This window comes from Pseudoliparis swirei, chromosome 2 (assembly GCF_029220125.1).
Source record: "Pseudoliparis swirei isolate HS2019 ecotype Mariana Trench chromosome 2, NWPU_hadal_v1, whole genome shotgun sequence".
NCBI lineage: Eukaryota > Metazoa > Chordata > Actinopteri > Perciformes > Liparidae > Pseudoliparis > Pseudoliparis swirei.
This window is the reverse complement of record NC_079389.1, coordinates 23,835,629-23,855,609: the sequence shown is the minus strand read 5'-3', so window position 1 is coordinate 23,855,609 and position 19,981 is coordinate 23,835,629. Positions and strand designations below refer to the sequence as shown.

Sequence of the window (19,981 nt, the reverse complement as noted above, 5' to 3'; positions counted from 1 at the left end):
AGTGTGTGTGTGTGTGTGTGTGTGTGTGCGTGCGTGCGTGCAGTCGCTCTGCATCAGCTCTAATGAACACGCTGCTGCAGTGAGAGCGATTACAGCTCCTCATCCTCTGGCCTGAGGTCAGTTATTAACACGCAGTGGTTGTTTTCTCTGTAGCTGCAGGATCTGAATCCCTGACCCGAGGCCAGCTGCTCAAACGTCTCAGCTTCACACTTAGAAACTCCGACTGAACTACCAACACTTTCCCTAAAAGTCTGACCTGCTTTGTGGATGATGTCATCGCGAGCCGTTCTTATTGTTCCACATAAAGTCTGCTTTCGGGTTTATTGACACTTTATTTGATGAAGTTCAGGTTTGAGGTTGTGATGCACAGCGAGCTGGTCTCTGCAGATCCACTTCAGTCTGAGTGTGGACCTGAACCTCAGGTGGGCCGGCGGACAGAAACCACATGCTGGCCGCCACTCAGGCTGTGTGGTGAACATCTCCCCCCCCGCCCACCTCACTCCTCTCTCCTCCACCCAAAACCACACACATAAAAGACCGCCGTGAGGACGGGGCGTTCAGGGTCCAGACTCTGCGTCTCCAGTCCAGCACGCTGCCTGTGGGACGAGGCTCAGAGGTGGAGGGACGTGGCGAGGAGTTGGGAGGCGGAGGAACGAGACTTCCTGGCAGTGCCGACGACCCCTGAACCATCAGCGCCGAGGAGGCCAGAGTGGTGCGTTCAGGGACCCTCGGTTGACAGCAGAGAAACAAAGCGCTGCTTCAGGGACGTCCAGGAGAAAGAGGAGGTGTCAACCTGAAGAACACAAACACTTATTTATGTTTCTGGAACATTAAAAGACACTGCGCTCCCATTGCTAACTGGCGTAGCATCAATGTAGAATCAATGTAGCATCAACATAGCAGCAGCAATTAAACAACAAAGGGAGAAGCTAACTGGACAGAGAAGCTAACTGAATGAAGAAGCTAACTGAACAGAGAAGCTAACTGGATAGAGAAGCTAACTTAACGAAGCAGCTAACTGGAAGGAGAGGCTAACTGGACAGAGAAGCTAACTGGACAGAGAAGCTAACTGGACGGAGAAGCTAACTGAACGGAGTAGCTAACTGGTCGGAGAAGCTAACTGGAAGGAGAAGCTAACTGGACAGAGAAGCTAACTGGACGGTGAAGCTAACTGGACAGAGAAGCTAACTGGACAGAGAAGCTAACTGGACAGAGAAGCTAACTAGACAGAGAAGCTAACTGGACGGTGAAGCTAACTGGACGAGAAGCTAACTGGACGAGAAGCTAACTGGACGAGAAGCTAACTGGACGGTGAAGCTAACTGGACGGTGAAGCTAACTGGACGGAGAAGCTAACTGGACGAGAAGCTAACTGGACGGTGAAGCTAACTGGACGGTGAAGCTAACTGGACGAGAAGCTAACTGGACGGAGAAGCTAACTGGACGAGAAGCTAACTGGACGGTGAAGCTAACTGGACGAGAAGCTAACTGGACGAGAAGCTAACTGGACGAGAAGCTAACTGGACGGTGAAGCTAACTGGACGAAGCTAACTAGACGGTGAAGCTAACTGGACGAGAAGCTAACTGGACGAGAAGCTAACTGGACGGAGAAGCTAACTGGACGAGAAGCTAACTGGACGGAGAAGCTAACTGGACGGAGAAGCTAACTGGACGGAGAAGCTAACTGGACGAGAAGCTAACTGGACGAGAAGCTAACTAGACGGTGAAGCTAACTGGACGAGAAGCTAACTGGACGAGAAGCTAACTGGACGAGAAGCTAACTAGACAGAGAAGCTAACTGGACGAGAAGCTAACTGGACGGAGAAGCTAACTGGACGGTGAAGCTAACTGGACGAGAAGCTAACTGGACGAGAAGCTAACTGGACGGTGAAGCTAACTGGACGGTGAAGCTAACTGGACGAGAAGCTAACTGGACGGAGAAGCTAACCGAGTTGGTTACCTTGACGACGTGTCTGCGGGCGACGTCGGGCCTCCTGCAGAGGCCCTGCAGACGTTTCCGCAGCTGCTCCGGCGTGTCGTACAGGTACTCCGCTGCAGTGGAAAGCAGGACGTGAGACCAGCGTCGGCTCCGCTGCTGCATCAGGTTCACTTCAGTCACATGACTCCGTTACCTGGGAATATCTCTGGGTACACCAGGGCCTTCGGACACAGAGGGTAGCAGCCACAGTGAACAGCTTCCAACCTGGAAAACAAATCACATTCACAGGATCAATCTGGAGGAATCATTTTAAAGATTGACCTCACGCCGAGCCGGCGGCGGTTAGCTTAGCATCAACACCAATCAGGCTCCTCCCAAGCTCAGAACATGTGAGAACATTAGAACGGGCCACTGGGGGTCAATACAATATTGTGTAGAGTGTTGATGAATAATTTAGAACTTATAGGTTCATGCTGGAAACATTCATGTTTCAAAACTTCTCTTGAGAAACAAGAAGAGATCCGTTCTGGTTCCAGGCTCCAGCATTTCTCTGATCTGGATTATCGAGGTCAGTCCAGTTCTCTAATGTGAGCAAATGTTTTTAATCTCAGAGAATTATCACTGGACTGAGTGATGTATGGTCACTGCAGGGCAACAACACTGAATTATGTTTAATCTGATTAAGATCATCAGAGATAATGAGGAAGAAACTATTCTGTTCTCTCGTTTCTCCTCTGATTCAACAGACAGCTGTGCTTTTATTTTGTCAACAGGAGATCAAGCCTTTATTTTGTCAACAGGAGATCAAGCCTTTATTCTGTTGACATGCGCGGTTGCTTTTATTTTGTTGAGATGAACCTTTACTTTGTCGAGATGAAGCTTTTATTTTGTTGACCCGCGCTGCTGCTTTCATCTTGTTACGCTGAACCTTTATTTTGTTGATCCTTTCTTCCGCTTTTATTTTGTTGACCTGAGCTGCCGCTTTTATTTTGTTGAGATGAAGCTTTTATTTTGTAGATCCGAGCAGCTTGTTTGAACAACATTAGCGTGCCAGTGAACTTCAGGGTTAATTAGGTACAAAGATAATATTAGTATATTAGCATTTCCATGTTAGCCTGTTGCTATGCTAAGATATTTTACAAAATGAAAGCTCAGGATTTTAAAAAAGAACAGTCAATATTCTGAGCTCTCACAGAGCTACATGTTAATACTGAACCTTTTAACATGTGAAGGGAAGAAGGGGGGGCCCAACGGTCTTGGTCTCTGGGGAGGGGGGGGGGGGGGCAGACAAGGGTCCCTCCTAGTTGTGGATCAAAGACAAACATCACTTCCCCTCAGGGACCAGACTTCCTCTCTGCCATAATTATCTCCCGACTTCATTACCACAGCGTGCCGCCTCTCGTTGTTTACAGAAACACTACGAACGCTAATGAATCCTCTTTATTTAGCTACACCTCCAACTTGTCAACCTGCTGCTGGCGTAGCATGCTAACATGAGTATGTCACCCATACACTCCACTAGCATAGCGTGCTAACATGAGTATGTCACCTATACACTCCACTAGCATAGCGTGCTAACATGAGTATGTCACACATACATTCCACTAGCATAGCGGCTAACATGAGTATGTCAGCCATACACTCCACTAGCATAGCGTGCCAACATGGGATATGTCACCCATACACTCCACTAGCATAGCGTGCTAACATGAGTATGTCACCCATACACTCCACTAGCATAGCGTGCTAACATGAGAATGTCACCCATACACTCCACTAGCATAGCGTGCTAACATGAGTATGTCACCCATACACTCCACTAGCATAGCGTGCCAACATGAGTATGTCACCCATACACTCCACTAGCATAGCGTGCTAACATGAGTATGTCACCCATACACTCCACTAGCATAGCGTGCTAACATGAGTATGTCACCTATACACTCCACTAGCATAGCGTGCTAACATGAGTATGTCACACATACATTCCACTAGCATAGCGGCTAACATGAGTATGTCAGCCATACACTCCACTAGCATAGCGTGCCAACATGAGTATGTCACCCATACACTCCACTAGCATAGCGTGCTAACATGAGTATGTCACCCATACACTCCACTAGCATAGCGTGCTAACATGAGAATGTCACCCATACACTCCACTAGCATAGCGTGCTAACATGAGTATGTCACCCATACACTCCACTAGCATAGCGTGCTAACATGAGTATGTCACCCATACACTCCACTAGCATAGCGTGCTAACATGAGAATGTCACCCATACACTCCACTAGCATAGCGTGCTAACATGAGTATGTCACCCATACACTCCACTAGCATAGCGTGCTAACATGAGTATGTCACCCATACACTCCACTAGCATAGCGTGCTAACATGAGAATGTCACCCATACACTCCACTAGCATAGCGTGCTAACATGAGAATGTCACCCATACACTCCACTAGCATAGCGTGCTAACATGAGAATGTCACCCATACACTCCACTAGCATAGCGTGCTAACATGAGTATGTCACCCATACACTCCACTAGCATAGCGTGCTAACATGAGTATGTCACCCATACACTCCACTAGCATAGCGGCTAACATGAGTATGTCACCCATACACTCCACTAGCATAGCGTGCTAACATGAGTATGTCACCCATACACTCCACTAGCATAGCGTGCTAACATGAGTATGTCAGCCATACACTCCACTAGCATAGCGTGCTAACATGAGAATGTCACCCATACACTCCACTAGCATAGCGTGCTAACATGAGTATGTCACCCATACACTCCACTAGCATAGCGTGCTAACATGAGAATGTCACCCATACACTCCACTAGCATAGCGTGCTAACATGAGAATGTCACCCATACACTCCACTAGCATAGCGTGCCAACATGAGTATGTCACCCATACACTCCACTAGCATAGCGTGCTAACATGAGTATGTCACCCATACACTCCACTAGCATAGCGTGCTAACATGAGAATGTCACCCATACACTCCACTAGCATAGCGTGCTAACATGAGAATGTCACCCATACACTCCACTAGCATAGCGTGCTAACATGAGTATGTCACCCATACACTCCACTAGCATAGCGTGCTAACATGAGTATGTCACCCATACACTCCACTAGCATAGCGTGCTAACATGAGAATGTCACCCATACACTCCACTAGCATAGCGTGCTAACATGAGTATGTCACCCATACACTCCACTAGCATAGCATGCTAACATGAGTATGTCAGCCATACACTCCACTAGCATAGCGTGCTAACATGAGTATGTCAGCCATACACTCCACTAGCATAGCGTGCTAACATGAGAATGTCACCCATACACTCCACTAGCATAGCGTGCTACTACTACATACTTCTGTCACAGTATGTTAATAAAGTATTCTTGATCTTCTATGTGGCAGTATATTTGTTATTGTTGATGTATTGTTTTTCTTTTATGAAACGGAAGATAAACAATACATCGTCAACAACAAATCTACTATGTAAGTATATATTTGTTGTTGTATTATTTATCTTCTATGTGGCAGTATATTTGTTGTTGTTGATGTGTTGTTTATCTTCTATGTGGCAGTATATGTGTTGTTGTTGACGTGTTGTTTATCTTCTATGTGGCAGTATATTTGTTGTTGTTGACATGTTTATCTTCTATGTAGCAGTATATTTGTTGTTGTTGACGTGTTGTTTATCTTCTATGTAGCAGTATATTTGTTGTTGTTGACGTGTTGTTTATCTTCTATGTGGCAGTATATTTGTTGTTGTATTGTTTATCTTCTATGTGGCAGTATATGTGTTGTTGTTGACGTGTTGTTTATCTTCTATGTGGCAGTATATTTGTTGTTGTTGACGTGTTGTTTATCTTCTATGTGGCAGTATATTTGTTGTTGTTGATGTGTTGTTTATCTTCTATGTGGCAGTATATTTGTTGTTGTTGACGTGTTGTTTATCTTCTATGGCAGTATATTTGTTGTTGTTGATGTGTTGTTTATCTTCTATGTGGCAGTATATTTGTTGTTGTTGACATGTTGTTTATCTTCTATGTAGCAGTATATTTGTTGTTCTTGACGTGTTGTTTATCTTCTATGTGGCAGTATATTTGTTGTTGTATTGTTTATCTTCTATGTGGCAGTATATTTGTTGTTGTATTGTTTATCTTCTATGTGGCAGTATATTTGTTGTTGTTGACGTGTTGTTTATCTTCTATGTGGCAGTATATTTGTTGTTGTTGACGTGTTGTTTATCTTCTATGTGGCAGTATATTTGTTGTTGTTGACATGTTGTTTATCTTCTATGTAGCAGTATATTTGTTGTTCTTGACGTGTTGTTTATCTTCTATGTGGCAGTATATTTGTTGTTGTATTGTTTATCTTCTATGTGGCAGTATATTTGTTGTTGTATTGTTTATCTTCTATGTGGCAGTATATGTGTTGTTGTTGACGTGTTGTTTATCTTCTATGTGGCAGTATATTTGTTGTTGTTGACGTGTTGTTTATCTTCTATGTGGCAGTATGTGTTGTTGTTGACGTGTTGTTTATCTTCTATGTGGCAGTATATTTGTTGTCGTTGACGTGTTGTTTATCTTCTATGTGGCAGTATGTGTTGTTGTTGACGTGTTGTTTATCTTCTATGTGGCAGTATATTTGTTGTCGTTGACGTGTTGTTTATCTTCTATGTGGCAGTATATGTGTTGTTGTTGACGTGTTGTTTATCTTCTATGTGGCAGTATATTTGTTGTTGTTGACGTGTTCCTCACATATTCTCACATGGAGCTGTGGACATGAATCAGGTGCAGATCAGTCGCGCTGCAGGCCGACACCCTCACAGGCCGTTTGATTGGTTGAGCTTCAGAGAGCGGAGCGTCTGATTGGCCGTTGGGCCTGCAGCGCTGTGGAGCAGGTGACTGAAGCCTGGTTCACAGGCTGCTGGTCCTCAGAGTGCACCACACCTGCAGCTGCCCACCAGGCCTCTGAAGAGGACACCTTGATGTCGTCATGAGACCGGCGGGTCAATAAAGTTTATTCAAGCTGCCGCTGAGCTTCACTCTCAGGTGAGGAGGAGAAGGTTCAGTTATCAGGGTGTCTACAGGAATAAACAAGTGAAATTTAAGACTTTTTAAGACCACGTTTAAATAAAATGTAAGACCTAACTTGTGATGGAAATACAAATCAAAAGTGGAAATATACATTAATCTAAACACACTGATGTCTGTTCAAAGTGAACAGTATGGTGTAATGCGAAAGGATAACACAAAAATGTCATTGCTGTTGTAAATTATATTTATTAATACAACATTTAGGTCCCATGAACAAATGCTTATAACATCAAGTAAATATATTTAAATAAATACGAGCAACATAGTTCCTTTTGAACAAAAAAATCTATAAAATAACAAAAACAACAATTCCAGCTGCTTTTAAAATGCAAATACATTTACATAACAGAATGTATGTGTGTGTGAGTGTGTGTGTGTGAGTTCTCATGTCTCTATGTGATGGATGTTTGTGCACAGGTTCATACGTCTACTCCTGCGCTTTTGTGAATATACTAGGAAAACAAACTATATGAATAAAAATAACTTCCAGTTGACATTTCGTCCATTCTCTTGAAAAAAAAAAAAAAAAAGGCAGACATTAGCCAACAGTCACCACATCTCTTCATGACACCACCACTTCAGATTAATGTCAGACTGGATCAATATGAATGAATACTATTTTTTACAAATTAAGCAACGCGAGCCATCCCTTGAGCCTAGTGAACACTATGTAGACATATTGACAGGTAAACACTAGAGATGCACGATCAGGTTTTTGGTGCCGATCACCGAACACTGAAATCAGTATAAGATTAAGATAAGATATATACTTTATTAATCCCCAAGGGGAAATTAGTTCTCTGCATTTAACCCATCCTTAGTTATTAAGGAGCAGTGGGCTGCGGTGATGCGCCCGGGAAGCAACTGGGGGTTCAGTGCCTTGCTCAAGGACACTTCAACTTGCAACTAATGGGGAGAGCGGGGATCGAACCCGCAACCTTGCGGTTGCAGGACGGCCCTCTTACCCCACTGAGCTACAGCCGCCCATCTGCCGATCACCGATAATACCGATAACTGAAATCAGTATCTGCCGATCCGATAACACCGATCACGGTGTCGATTGAAGCATTCTATTTATTGTGTAGCATTATTGCTATGAGGACTATGAGGAAATACATATATAAAGCAACTCAAACATTAAAGAAATTACAGATTTCTTTAAACATTTAGGACTTTTACTTTGAAAAATGTCCTAATTGATACATTAAAATTGTTTGATTGCTATTGTAGGGGATTTCAGATATGTATGGAAAACATCTGCATTATTCATTTCCTGGAACTCTTGGGGAAATCTATATACAGGACTTTTCTTAACATACAAAAGTCTGACTAATTTTTATAAACTCTTCCTTGGTACAGTAAAAATGTTTTAATGTTAGCATAATTTAAGCTAAATCTCAGAAACGATCTCTAAAGATACAAAAACAGTTCATTGTTTACTTTTATCTGTCCGTGTATGATTTGTCGACATCTTATTTTGAAAAACGGATGTCGTTTCATGTGGTTCTTTCCGCTAACTTTGCAAAACCGGATGTTGTCACTTAAATCCTTCCGCTAACTTGATCAAACCCTCTTAGCTCCTGATGGAATGTGTTTCCCGTGAGCATCAGTCTATAGGGGCTCAGAGCCGCAGACATGTGAGAGTCGGCTGAGTCGACCCAGAGATTCAACTCGGGGGACGGGGACGCCGCTCGGTGGTGAGGATCCCCTCTGACCTCTGACCTCTCACTCTGCGGCCCTCGCCGGGCGCATCGTCTCCGTTGCGCGGCGATTGAAACGTCTGATAATTCTCACAGATGTTACGTCATCTGATCGATCGTTTTGAGAACGCCGATTAAAACCGATAATGGGAATATCGGCCGACATGGATCGGTGCATCCCTAGTAAACACCACTCTACTTACTACCATTCTAAAACTATTTTTTGTTAGTCTAATTAATGTGTAGTGCGCCTATGCATAGCTGCTATTAACTTGACACATGAGTAGAGCTTAACTATATGAAACACACTCATATACATGAGGTTAGTTAATACATATATTTATGTTAGACTTACTTTGAGGTGCTGAAGTAGGTCCTGGTGTCATGGCCCATGAGCTCCATAGGATCCTGACGGGACCTGGTCATTTCACCAAGAGCACATGAAGTCCAGCTGTCTGCTCGCGGTGGTCTGGTCCAGAGTCTCGTGGAACAGAATGAAGAACACGGCGCCCTGTTGGTCTTCGGTGATGAGCTCTTTGTTGCACGGCGCTGGATTTCCTCCGGTGACCTCCAGCGTTGTAGTTGACGTCGTTGCTGGCGGCGGAGCAGGAGCTAGCGGCGGAGCAGGAGCTAGCGGCGGAGCAGGAGCTAGCGGCTGCCATCGCTAGTCTCTGTGCTTCTTGCTCTACGTGAGATTCCACCCGACACATAACGCAGCTTCAGAAGCATTTCACCCACCGGGACCAGAAACACTCGTTCTTTTCAAGCCGTTGTTGAACTTGCATCCTGCCATGTTTTCTAAAGTAGTCGATGCTTCACGTTGTTGGGGATGGGACCGAATACGCGGGGCCCCTTTAAGAGAAGGGGCGTGGCCCCGGTGACACCAGAGACACCGCAGAGCGACCAGAGCAAAATATTAGACCTGGCGGAACAGATTGCCTCATATTCACAGTGACATGACACCCAACAAATTTAAGACCAATCCAATCTGAATTTAAGACAATTTAAGACTTTTTAAGGCCTTATTTTTTGGAAAAGCAATTTAAGACTTTTTAAGGACCCGCGGACACCCTGTTTATACTATTACATTATGGATTACAGGTGCACAGTCCACATTACAATTAGTTAATGTTTAAGGTGTGATTTCAATATTTATTAATTAATTATACTTTTAAAAGTAATGTTTGAAATGTGAAATGTAATGTTGTGTTTTTGTAAAGTCTCATCCAGTCAATATAAATATTTTATTGGATAATTCAACTTTAAAATTACAGAGAGTAGTCAAATGTGTTAATATCTAATCAATATCTGGTCTTAAAGAGACAGTGTCCCTCAGAACTCCAGTTCACAGTGTCTGGTCTTAAAGAGACAGTGTCCCTCAGAACTCCACAGTTCAGTGTCTGGTCTTAAAGAGACAGTGTCCCTCAGAACTCCACAGTTCAGTGTCTGGTCTTAAAGAGACAGTGTCCCTCAGAACTCCACAGTTCACAGTGTCTGGTCTTAAAGAGAGAGTGTACCTCAGAACTCCACAGTGTCTGGTCTTAAAGAGACAGTGTCCCTCAGAACTCCAGAGTTCAGTGTGTGGTCTTAAAGAGACAGTATCCCTCAGAAATCCACAGTTCAGTGTCTGGTCTTAAAGAGACAGTGTCCCTAAGAACTCCACAGTTAACAGTGTCTGGTCTTAAAGAGACAGTGTACCTCAGAACTCCATAGTTCAGTGTCTGGTCTTAAAGAGACAGTGTCCCTCAGAACTCCAGAGTTCAGTGTGTGGTCTTAAAGAGACAGTATCCCTCAGAAATCCACAGTTCAGTGTCTGGTCTTAAAGAGACAGTGTCCCTAAGAACTCCACAGTTCAGTGTCTGGTCTTAAAGAGACAGCGACCCTCAGAACTCCACAGTTCAGTGTCTGGTCTTAAAGAGACAGTGTCCCTAAGAACTCCACAGTTCAGTGTCTGGTCTTAAAGAGACAGCGACCCTCAGAACTCCACAGTTCAGTGTCTGGTCTTAAAGAGACAGTGTCCCTAAGAACTCCACAGTTCAGTGTCTGGTCTTAAAGAGACAGTGTCCCTAAGAACTCCACAGTTCAGTGTCTGGTCTTAAAGAGACAGCGACCCTCAGAACTCCAGAGTTCAGTGTCTGGTCTTAAAGAGACAGTGTCCCTCAGAACTCCACAGTTCACAGTGTCTGGTCTTAAAGAGACAGTGTACCTCAGAACTCCACAGTGTCTGGTCTTAAAGAGACAGTGTCCCTCAGAACTCCAGAGTTCAGTGTGTGGTCTTAAAGAGACAGTATCCCTCAGAAATCCACAGTTCAGTGTCTGGTCTTAAAGAGACATTGTCCCTAAGAACTCCACAGTTCAGTGTCTGGTCTTAAAGAGACAGCGACCCTCAGAACTCCACAGTTCAGTGTCTGGTCTTAAAGAGACAGTGTCCCTCAGAACTCCACAGTTCACAGTGTGTGGTCTTAAAGAGACAGCGACCCTCAGAACTCCACAGTTCAGTGTCTGGTCTTAAAGAGACAGTGTCCCTAAGAACTCCACAGTTCAGTGTCTGGTCTTAAAGAGACAGTGTCCCTAAGAACTCCACAGTTCAGTGTCTGGTCTTAAAGAGACAGCGACCCTCAGAACTCCAGAGTTCAGTGTCTGGTCTTAAAGAGACAGTGTCCCTCAGAACTCCACAGTTCACAGTGTCTGGTCTTAAAGAGACAGTGTACCTCAGAACTCCACAGTGTCTGGTCTTAAAGAGACAGTGTCCCTCAGAACTCCAGAGTTCAGTGTGTGGTCTTAAAGAGACAGTATCCCTCAGAAATCCACAGTTCAGTGTCTGGTCTTAAAGAGACATTGTCCCTAAGAACTCCACAGTTCAGTGTCTGGTCTTAAAGAGACAGTGTCCCTCAGAACTCCACAGTTCACAGTGTGTGGTCTTAAAGAGACAGCGACCCTCAGAACTCCACAGTTCAGTGTCTGGTCTTAAAGAGACAGCGACCCTCAGAACTCCACAGTTCAGTGTCTGGTCTTAAAGAGACAGTTACCCTCAGATGTGAAACTTACATGGCGACTCCGAAGAACTCGTGCCGTGCGGTGGAGACGACCACGTCGGCCTGAATCAGCACCTGCAAGTAGCGGTCTCTGGACAGGTAACCCCAATTCTGGATGTGACTGTCCAGCTGACATCTGGCCTCCGAGAAGATCTCTGCAGAGAAACCACAGAAGAAGAAGAGAGCGGCTGATTTATAAAAACACATTCTGGTCAGTAAGAAACTCTTCTTCATGTAAAGCTAACAACAATTAACTGAATTAATGACGTGAGTGAGCTTAGCATATAATGACATAGGTTAGAATAAAATCTGTTAGCTTAGCATAAACCGTCAGTTAGCTAAGCATATAATGACAGAGGTTAACATAAAACGTCAGTTAGCTTAGCATATAATGTAAGTTAGCTTAGCATTTACCATCAGTTAGCTTAGCATATAACGACAGAGGTTAGCATATAATGTAAGTTAGTTTAGCATATAATGTAAGTTAGCTTAGCATTTACCATCAGTTAGCTTAGCATATAACGACAGAGGTTAGCATATAATGTAAGTTAGTTTAGCATATAATGTAAGTTAGCTTAGCATTTACCGTCAGTTAGCTTAGCATATAACGACAGACGTTAGCATATAATGTCAGTTAGTTTAGCATATAACGTCAGATAGGTTAGTATATAATGTCAGTTAGCTGAGCATGAAAAGTGAAACAAAAAGTTAGTTATTTTTTGTACTTATCATTCGTACTATTATAATTAATACAATTATTGGTATATTTATGATATATTTGTATTATATTGTTGAGTGAGCAGGTTTGTCCTTTAAGTTGCATTTAATTCTATTAATCATAAACAACAAAATCATAAATGAAAATCCCAAGTTAAATTAATATGATAATGTCATAAACTAAAAGCTTTGATAAATAAACATAAAGTTTGTTCTGAGGATGAATAAAGAGAAGATGAGTTCATGAGTGTTGTGAACATAATCAATAGTGTGACCTGTGACGCTCTAATGTGATTGGATGAAGATAATCTGAGACATGGAGCTGGATTTACGGTCCCGTGTTTATGCTGCAGTTAAACTTTACGCCTTAATATCTCAGAGTGGGTTCATTAAGGGGAAGATTAGAGATCCAGGAACACACACACACAGTACAACACACACATAAACACTACAACACACACACACACACACAAAACACTACAACAGTCATCATCAGATGGTGATCAATTAAAACCTGCAACCTTCATCCTCTAAGAACACACACTTCATATGTGTGTGTGTTATAATGTGTATGTATATAAATATGTGTGTATGTATTAATGTGTGTGTAAGTATACATGTCTGTGTATATGTATGTTTGTGTATGCGTGTGTGTATGTATAAATATATATATGTATATATATATGTGTGTATATATACTATGTATGCGTGTGTGTGTGTGTATATATATATATATGTGTGTTGTATATATACTATGCATGTGTGTGTACGTGTGTACGTGTGTGTGTACCTGGTACTTCACTGTAAGTCTCTCCCAGCACTGACAGATGAAAGTCGACTTGTTTTTCTTTCAGTTTGATCAAAGTGGAAAAAAACAGCTCCGGGTTTTTATCATGCTCCCTGAAACACACACACACACACACACCACACACACACACACCACACACGTATACATATAAACATATGTACACACAGAGGAAAGCATGGACACACTGACGGTCACTACGACCGGGGTCATAGCGTCATCTCCTTCAGGTCTTTTATTTTGAAGGGCCGTCCTGTGACATGAGCCCCCGGCCGTGCAGCCGCGTGTGAGTGTTGCTCTTCTTCTTCTTCGTTGGTGTCGGTGGCGCAGCAGCCGCTGTGTAATCTGCTGCAGCAAGCCACACACAGGGATTACTGCTCCACAGAGATGGTCCTTAATCTGAGATTGGAGCCCCTGGTCTGTTAATCTGAGTGTGGCCTGGATCCCCCGATTACAGCTGGTCTTACAGTTGGGGGGGGGGGGCATCAACATATCAACAACAGTTCTATGTGGCTAGTTTTTAATCCCATTAGGAATTAATATCACATTTAATGAGTGGCCTTAGAACATGTATACGAGTAATATATAAGTACTACCATCTCACAGGGGATTGTTTTGAGATTTTGTTCACAATAAAGTGAATTTTATTTAGATATTTTCACAATAAAGTGCATTGTATTTAGATATTTTCACAAAAAAGTGAATTTTATTCAGATATTTTGACAGTAACGTTTATTTGATTTAATTATTTTCACAGTAAAGCAAATTTTAGATATTTTCAAAGAAAAGTGTACTTGATTTAGATAATAATAATAATTCTGCGATAATGAGGTTTGAGACTTTGTTATTTTCAGTAAATAATATTATATTTGAAAAAATCCCAACTTGGGTTCAACATGAAGCAGAATAATAGGGAGAGTAAATGATGGAGGAGGAGGAGGATCTGAGGAACCAGAACTAATCTGCTCAGGAACCAGGAGGAACCTGGTTTGACCTTTACGCTGCTGGAGATATGGATATATATATATATATATATATAACTAGAAGTAACTCACCACCTGTGAGGCCAGACGATGTGAAGCGGTTCCATCTGGTCTCCAGTGCCCCCCTCACCAACTGGTCTCTGGTCTGTTCTGGACTCACCAAACCTGCACCGCAAATATATATAAATATATAAATACATATATTATAAAACAACAACATTTTAATACTCAACAAAGGAGACCAGCTCTCATCTTTTAGAGGGACGGATCCGGCTCAGAACCCTGAAGCCGACCTGGACTCCTGTCCCACTGACGGTCTCTGAGTCTGATCCGGATCAGACTGAGAGGTCTGCTGGTCTCGTGTCTCCATGCTGCGACGTAACGCTCCTATGGAGGGAAGCTGGTGGGCTTACGGGACCAGAACCATCTGCTGGTCCCACCTGCAGGTCCAGCCTCTTCCCGTCTGACCCGCTGTAGTGACCCAGTGCATTCTGGGTAAGTGTTCCTCCAGGGGTTAAACGTCACCTGCTTTTCAGTCCGGTCACATGAGAACAAAACAGATCCAGATGCTAAGGTTCTGGACTCAGTCTGTTACAGACCTGGTTCATCATAGACCTGGTCTGAACTACAGCCTAGAACAATAACAACAACAACTAGACCCCGTAGAAATAATCCCAAAGACAAAAAGGAAACGACTTTAAATTCTTAAGTTCTAGATCCTCAAATTGCTGCTTTAGAGCCGAACCCACCTGGACCCAGTTAGACTCCACGTAAGCGGAATGGACCCGCAAAGACCTGATGACCCACAGAGACCCCTATGAAACAGACAGGACCCGGTAGAGGACCTGAGCAGCCTGGACCTCGTGTGAGCACAAAAGGGAAACCTAATAAGAACAAAAGGTATTTCTTGACGGTCCAGAGACTCTTTTGAAGACCAGACTCGGGTCCGAGGTCAGACTCGGATACAAAGAGGACCCGTGAAGACCTGCACCAGGTTGTAAAACCTCAAGGCGCCGCCATCCGTCATTGTCGGAGCTCTTTACAGAACTGGCTTTGGAGGGTCTGGATTAAGCGGATCCTCCTCCGGGGACCAGCAGCCCGGCGACAGCTGCACAAAAGGCCACCACAGAAGAAGAAAAGGCAGAATCCAGACACCTGCCGGTCCCGTGGGGGTCCACATTGATCCAGACTCCGTGATGGATGCCATGTCTTTGTGCTCCGCCGCAGGTTCCCGCCGGCTCAGGTCAATCTATTGAGTTACTGGAGGTCCTCCACTCAGAGCGCGGTGATCGATGGCCGCCGCCGGCACGCCACCACAAAGAGGCCCCGGGGCCGCAGGAGCACCGGAGACCTTCTGCGGGTTCTCTTCTCCTGGTTCTACACCAGAGAACCCTGCTCAGACATTAGACCTTCTGTTGGTTCTCTTCTCCTGGTTCTACTTCAGAGAACCCTGCTCAGACATTAGAGACCTTCTGTTGGTTCTCTTCTCCTGGTTCTACACCAGAGAACCCTGCTCAGACATTAGAGACCTTCTGTTGGTTCTCTTCTCCTGGTTCTACACCAGAGAACCCTGCTCAGACATTAGAGACCTTCTGCGGGTTCTCTTCTCCTGGTTCTACACCAGAGAACCCTCCTCAGACATTAGAGACCTTCTGTTGGTTCTCTTCTCCTGGTTCTACACCAGAGAACCCTCCTCAGACATTAGAGACCTTCTGTTGGTTCTCTTCTCCTGGTTCTACACCAGAGAACCCTCCTCAGACATTAGAGACCTTCTGTTGGTTCTCTTCTCCTGGTTCTACACCAGAGAACCCTGCTCAGACATTAGAGACCTTCTGTTGGTTCTCTTCTCCTGGTTCTACACCAGAGAACCCTGCTCAGACATTAGAGACCTTCTGTTGGGTTCTCTTCTCCTGGTTCTACACCAGAGAACCCTCCTCAGACATTAGACCTTCTGTTGGTTCTCTTCTCCTGGTTCTACACCAGAGAACCCTGCTCAGACATTAGAGACCTTCTGTTGGTTCTCTTCTCCTGGTTCTACACCAGAGAACCCTCCTCAGACATTAGAGACCTTCTGTTGGTTCTCTTCTCCTGGTTCTACACCAGAGAACCCTGCTCAGACATTAGAGATCTTCTGTTGGTTCTCTTCTCCTGGTTCTACACCAGAGAACCCTCCTCAGACATTAGAGACCTTCTGCGGGTTCTCGTCTCCTGGTTCTACACCAGAGAACCCTGCTCAGACATTAGAGACCTTCTGCGGGTTCTCTTCTCCTGGTTCTACACCAGAGAACCCTGCTCAGACATTAGAGACCTTCTGTGGGTTCTCTTCTCCTGGTTCTACACCAGAGAACCCTCCTCAGACATTAGAGACCTTCTGTTGGTTCTCTTCTCCTGGTTCTACACCAGAGAACCCTCCTCAGACATTAGAGACCTTCTGTTGGTTCTCTTCTCCTGGTTCTACACCAGAGAACCCTCCTCAGACATTAGAGACCTTCTGTTGGTTCTCTTCTCCTGGTTCTACACCAGAGAACCCTGCTCAGACATTAGAGACCTTCTGTTGGTTCTCTTCTCCTGGTTCTACACCAGAGAACTCTGCTCAGACATTAGAGACCTTCTGCGGGTTCTCTTCTCCTGGTTCTACACCAGAGAACCCTGCTCAGACATTAGAGACCTTCTGTTGGTTCTCTTCTCCTGGTTCTACACCAGAGAACCCTGCTCAGACATTAGAGACCTTCTGTTGGTTCTCTTCTCCTGGTTCTACACCAGAGAACCCTGCTCAGACATTAGAGACCTTCTGTTGGTTCTCTTCTCCTGGTTCTACACCAGAGAACCCTGCTCAGACATTAGAGACCTTCTGTTGGTTCTCTTCTCCTGGTTCTACACCAGAGAACCCTCCTCAGACATTAGAGACCTTCTGTTGGTTCTCTTCTCCTGGTTCTACACCAGAGAACCCTCCTCAGACATTAGAGACCTTCTGTTGGTTCTCTTCTCCTGGTTCTACACCAGAGAACCCTCCTCAGACATTAGAGACCTTCTGTTGGTTCTCTTCTCCTGGTTCTACACCAGAGAACCCTGCTCAGACATTAGAGACCTTCTGTTGGTTCTCTTCTCCTGGTTCTACACCAGAGAACCCTGCTCAGACATTAGAGACCTTCTGTTGGGTTCTCTTCTCCTGGTTCTACACCAGAGAACCCTCCTCAGACATTAGACCTTCTGTTGGTTCTCTTCTCCTGGTTCTACACCAGAGAACCCTGCTCAGACATTAGAGACCTTCTGTTGGTTCTCTTCTCCTGGTTCTACACCAGAGAACCCTCCTCAGACATTAGAGACCTTCTGTTGGTTCTCTTCTCCTGGTTCTACACGAGAACCCTGCTCAGACATTAGAGATCTTCTGTTGGTTCTCTTCTCCTGGTTCTACACCAGAGAACCCTGCTCAGACATTAGAGACCTTCTGCGGGTTCTCTTCTCCTGGTTCTACACCAGAGAACCCTGCTCAGACATTAGAGACCTTCTGTGGGTTCTCTTCTCCTGGTTCTACACCAGAGAACCCTGCTCAGACATTAGAGACCTTCTGTTGGTTCTCTTCTCCTGGTTCTACACCAGAGAACCCTCCTCAGACATTAGAGACCTTCTGTTGGTTCTCTTCTCCTGGTTCTACACCAGAGAACCCTCCTCAGACATTAGAGACCTTCTGTTGGTTCTCTTCTCCTGGTTCTACACCAGAGAACCCTCCTCAGACATTAGAGACCTTCTGTTGGTTCTCTTCTCCTGGTTCTACACCAGAGAACCCTGCTCAGACATTAGAGACCTTCTGTTGGTTCTCTTCTCCTGGTTCTACACCAGAGAACCCTGCTCAGACATTAGAGACCTTCTGTTGGTTCTCTTCTCCTGGTTCTACACCAGAGAACCCTGCTCAGACATTAGAGACCTTCTGTTGGTTCTCTTCTCCTGGTTCTACACCAGAGAACCCTGCTCAGACATTAGAGACCTTCTGTTGGTTCTCTTCTCCTGGTTCTACACCAGAGAACCCTGCTCAGACATTAGAGACCTTCTGTTGGTTCTCTTCTCCTGGTTCTACACCAGAGAACCCTGCTCAGACATTAGAGACCTTCTGGGTTCTCTTCTCCTGGTTCTACACCAGAGAACCCTGCTCAGACATTAGAGACCTTCTGTTGGTTCTCTTCTCCTGGTTCTACACCAGAGAACCCTGCTCAGACATTAGAGACCTTCTGTTGGTTCTCTTCTCCTGGTTCTACACCAGAGAACCCTGCTCAGACATTAGAGACCTTCTGGGTTCTCTTCTCCTGGTTCTACACCAGAGAACCCTGCTCAGACATTAGAGACCTTCTGGGTTCTCTTCTCCTGGTTCTACACCAGAGAACCCTGCTCAGACATTAGAGACCTTCTGGGTTCTCTTCTCCTGGTTCTACACCAGAGAACCCTGCTCAGACATTAGAGACCTTCTGTTGGTTCTCTTCTCCTGGTTCTACACCAGAGAACCCTGCTCAGACATTAGAGACCTTCTGTTGGTTCTCTTCTCCTGGTTCTACACCAGAGAACCCTGCTCAGACATTAGAGACCTTCTGTTGGTTCTCTTCTCCTGGTTCTACACCAGAGAACCCTGCTCAGACATTAGAGACCTTCTGTTGGTTCTCTTCTCCTGGTTCTACACCAGAGAACCCTGCTCAGACATTAGAGACCTTCTGTTGGGTTCTCTTCTCCTGGTTCTACACCAGAGAACCCTCCTCAGACATTAGAGACCTTCTGCGGGTTCTCTTCTCCTGGTTCTACACCAGAGAACCCTCCTCAGACATTAGAGACCTTCTGTTGGTTCTCTTCTCCTGGTTCTACACCAGAGAACCCTGCTCAGACATTAGAGACCTTCTGCGGGTTCTCTTCTCCTGGTTCTACACCAGAGAACCCTGCTCAGACATTAGAGACCTTCTGCGGGTTCTCTTCTCCTGGTTCTACACCAGAGAACCCTGCTCAGACATTAGAGACCTTCTGCGGGTTCTCTTCTCCTGGTTCTACACCAGAGAACCCTCCTCAGACATTAGAGACCTTCTGTTGGTTCTCTTCTCCTGATTCTACACCAGAGAACCCTGCTCAGACATTAGAGACCTTCTGTTGGTTCTCTTCTCCTGGTTCTACACCAGAGAACCCTCCTCAGACATTAGAGACCTTCTGTTGGGTTCTCTTCTCCTGGTTCTACACCAGAGAACCCTGCTCAGACATTAGAGACCTTCTGTTGGGTTCTCTTCTCCTGGTTCTACACCAGAGAACCCTCCTCAGACATTAGAGACCTTCTGTTGGTTCTCTTCTCCTGGTTCTACACCAGAGAACCCTCTTCAGACATTAGAGACCTTCTGCGGGTTCTCTTCTCCTGGTTCTAGAACAGTTTTGACCACATTGTTGTTGTTGTTGCTGTTTCCAGCGTCAGAGGACAAGGCGCAGGAATCATCAGGATCAATAGTGAGAGCCCCGGTTGGTTTACAGGAATAACCCGTTTATGAGGACTGAGAGGAGCCGCTGGTCTGGGTTGTGGCTCTGGGCCTCATGTGTGTCTTCAGAGTCCTCCACCACGTGAACACATTACCCCCCCCCCCCTGGGAGGAGGACCTCGGGCGTGAGGAGGGTTGTCGGCCATGCAGATCATCACTTACTCACACTGGCTCAAA

At 45.0% G+C, this 19,981-nt stretch overlaps 1 protein-coding gene across 2 annotated transcripts in view; it reads right to left on the bottom strand.

The window, feature by feature from the left end:
- Positions 1-313: 313 nt before the first annotated feature.
- gtdc1 (glycosyltransferase-like domain containing 1) overlaps positions 314-19,981 on the bottom strand; it is a 33,412-nt gene continuing 13,744 nt past the window's right edge. For both annotated transcript variants that reach the window (XM_056435342.1, XM_056435351.1), the window contains exons 5-10: positions 14,379-14,471; positions 13,309-13,418; positions 11,815-11,956; positions 2,132-2,202; positions 1,960-2,051; positions 314-793 (exon numbers count right to left, since the gene is read on the bottom strand). In XM_056435342.1, the coding sequence (XP_056291317.1) occupies positions 719-793; positions 1,960-2,051; positions 2,132-2,202; positions 11,815-11,956; positions 13,309-13,418; positions 14,379-14,471 (583 nt within the window). In that variant the 3' untranslated portion in view covers positions 314-718. The remainder of the gene's footprint in view (positions 794-1,959; positions 2,052-2,131; positions 2,203-11,814; positions 11,957-13,308; positions 13,419-14,378; positions 14,472-19,981) is intronic.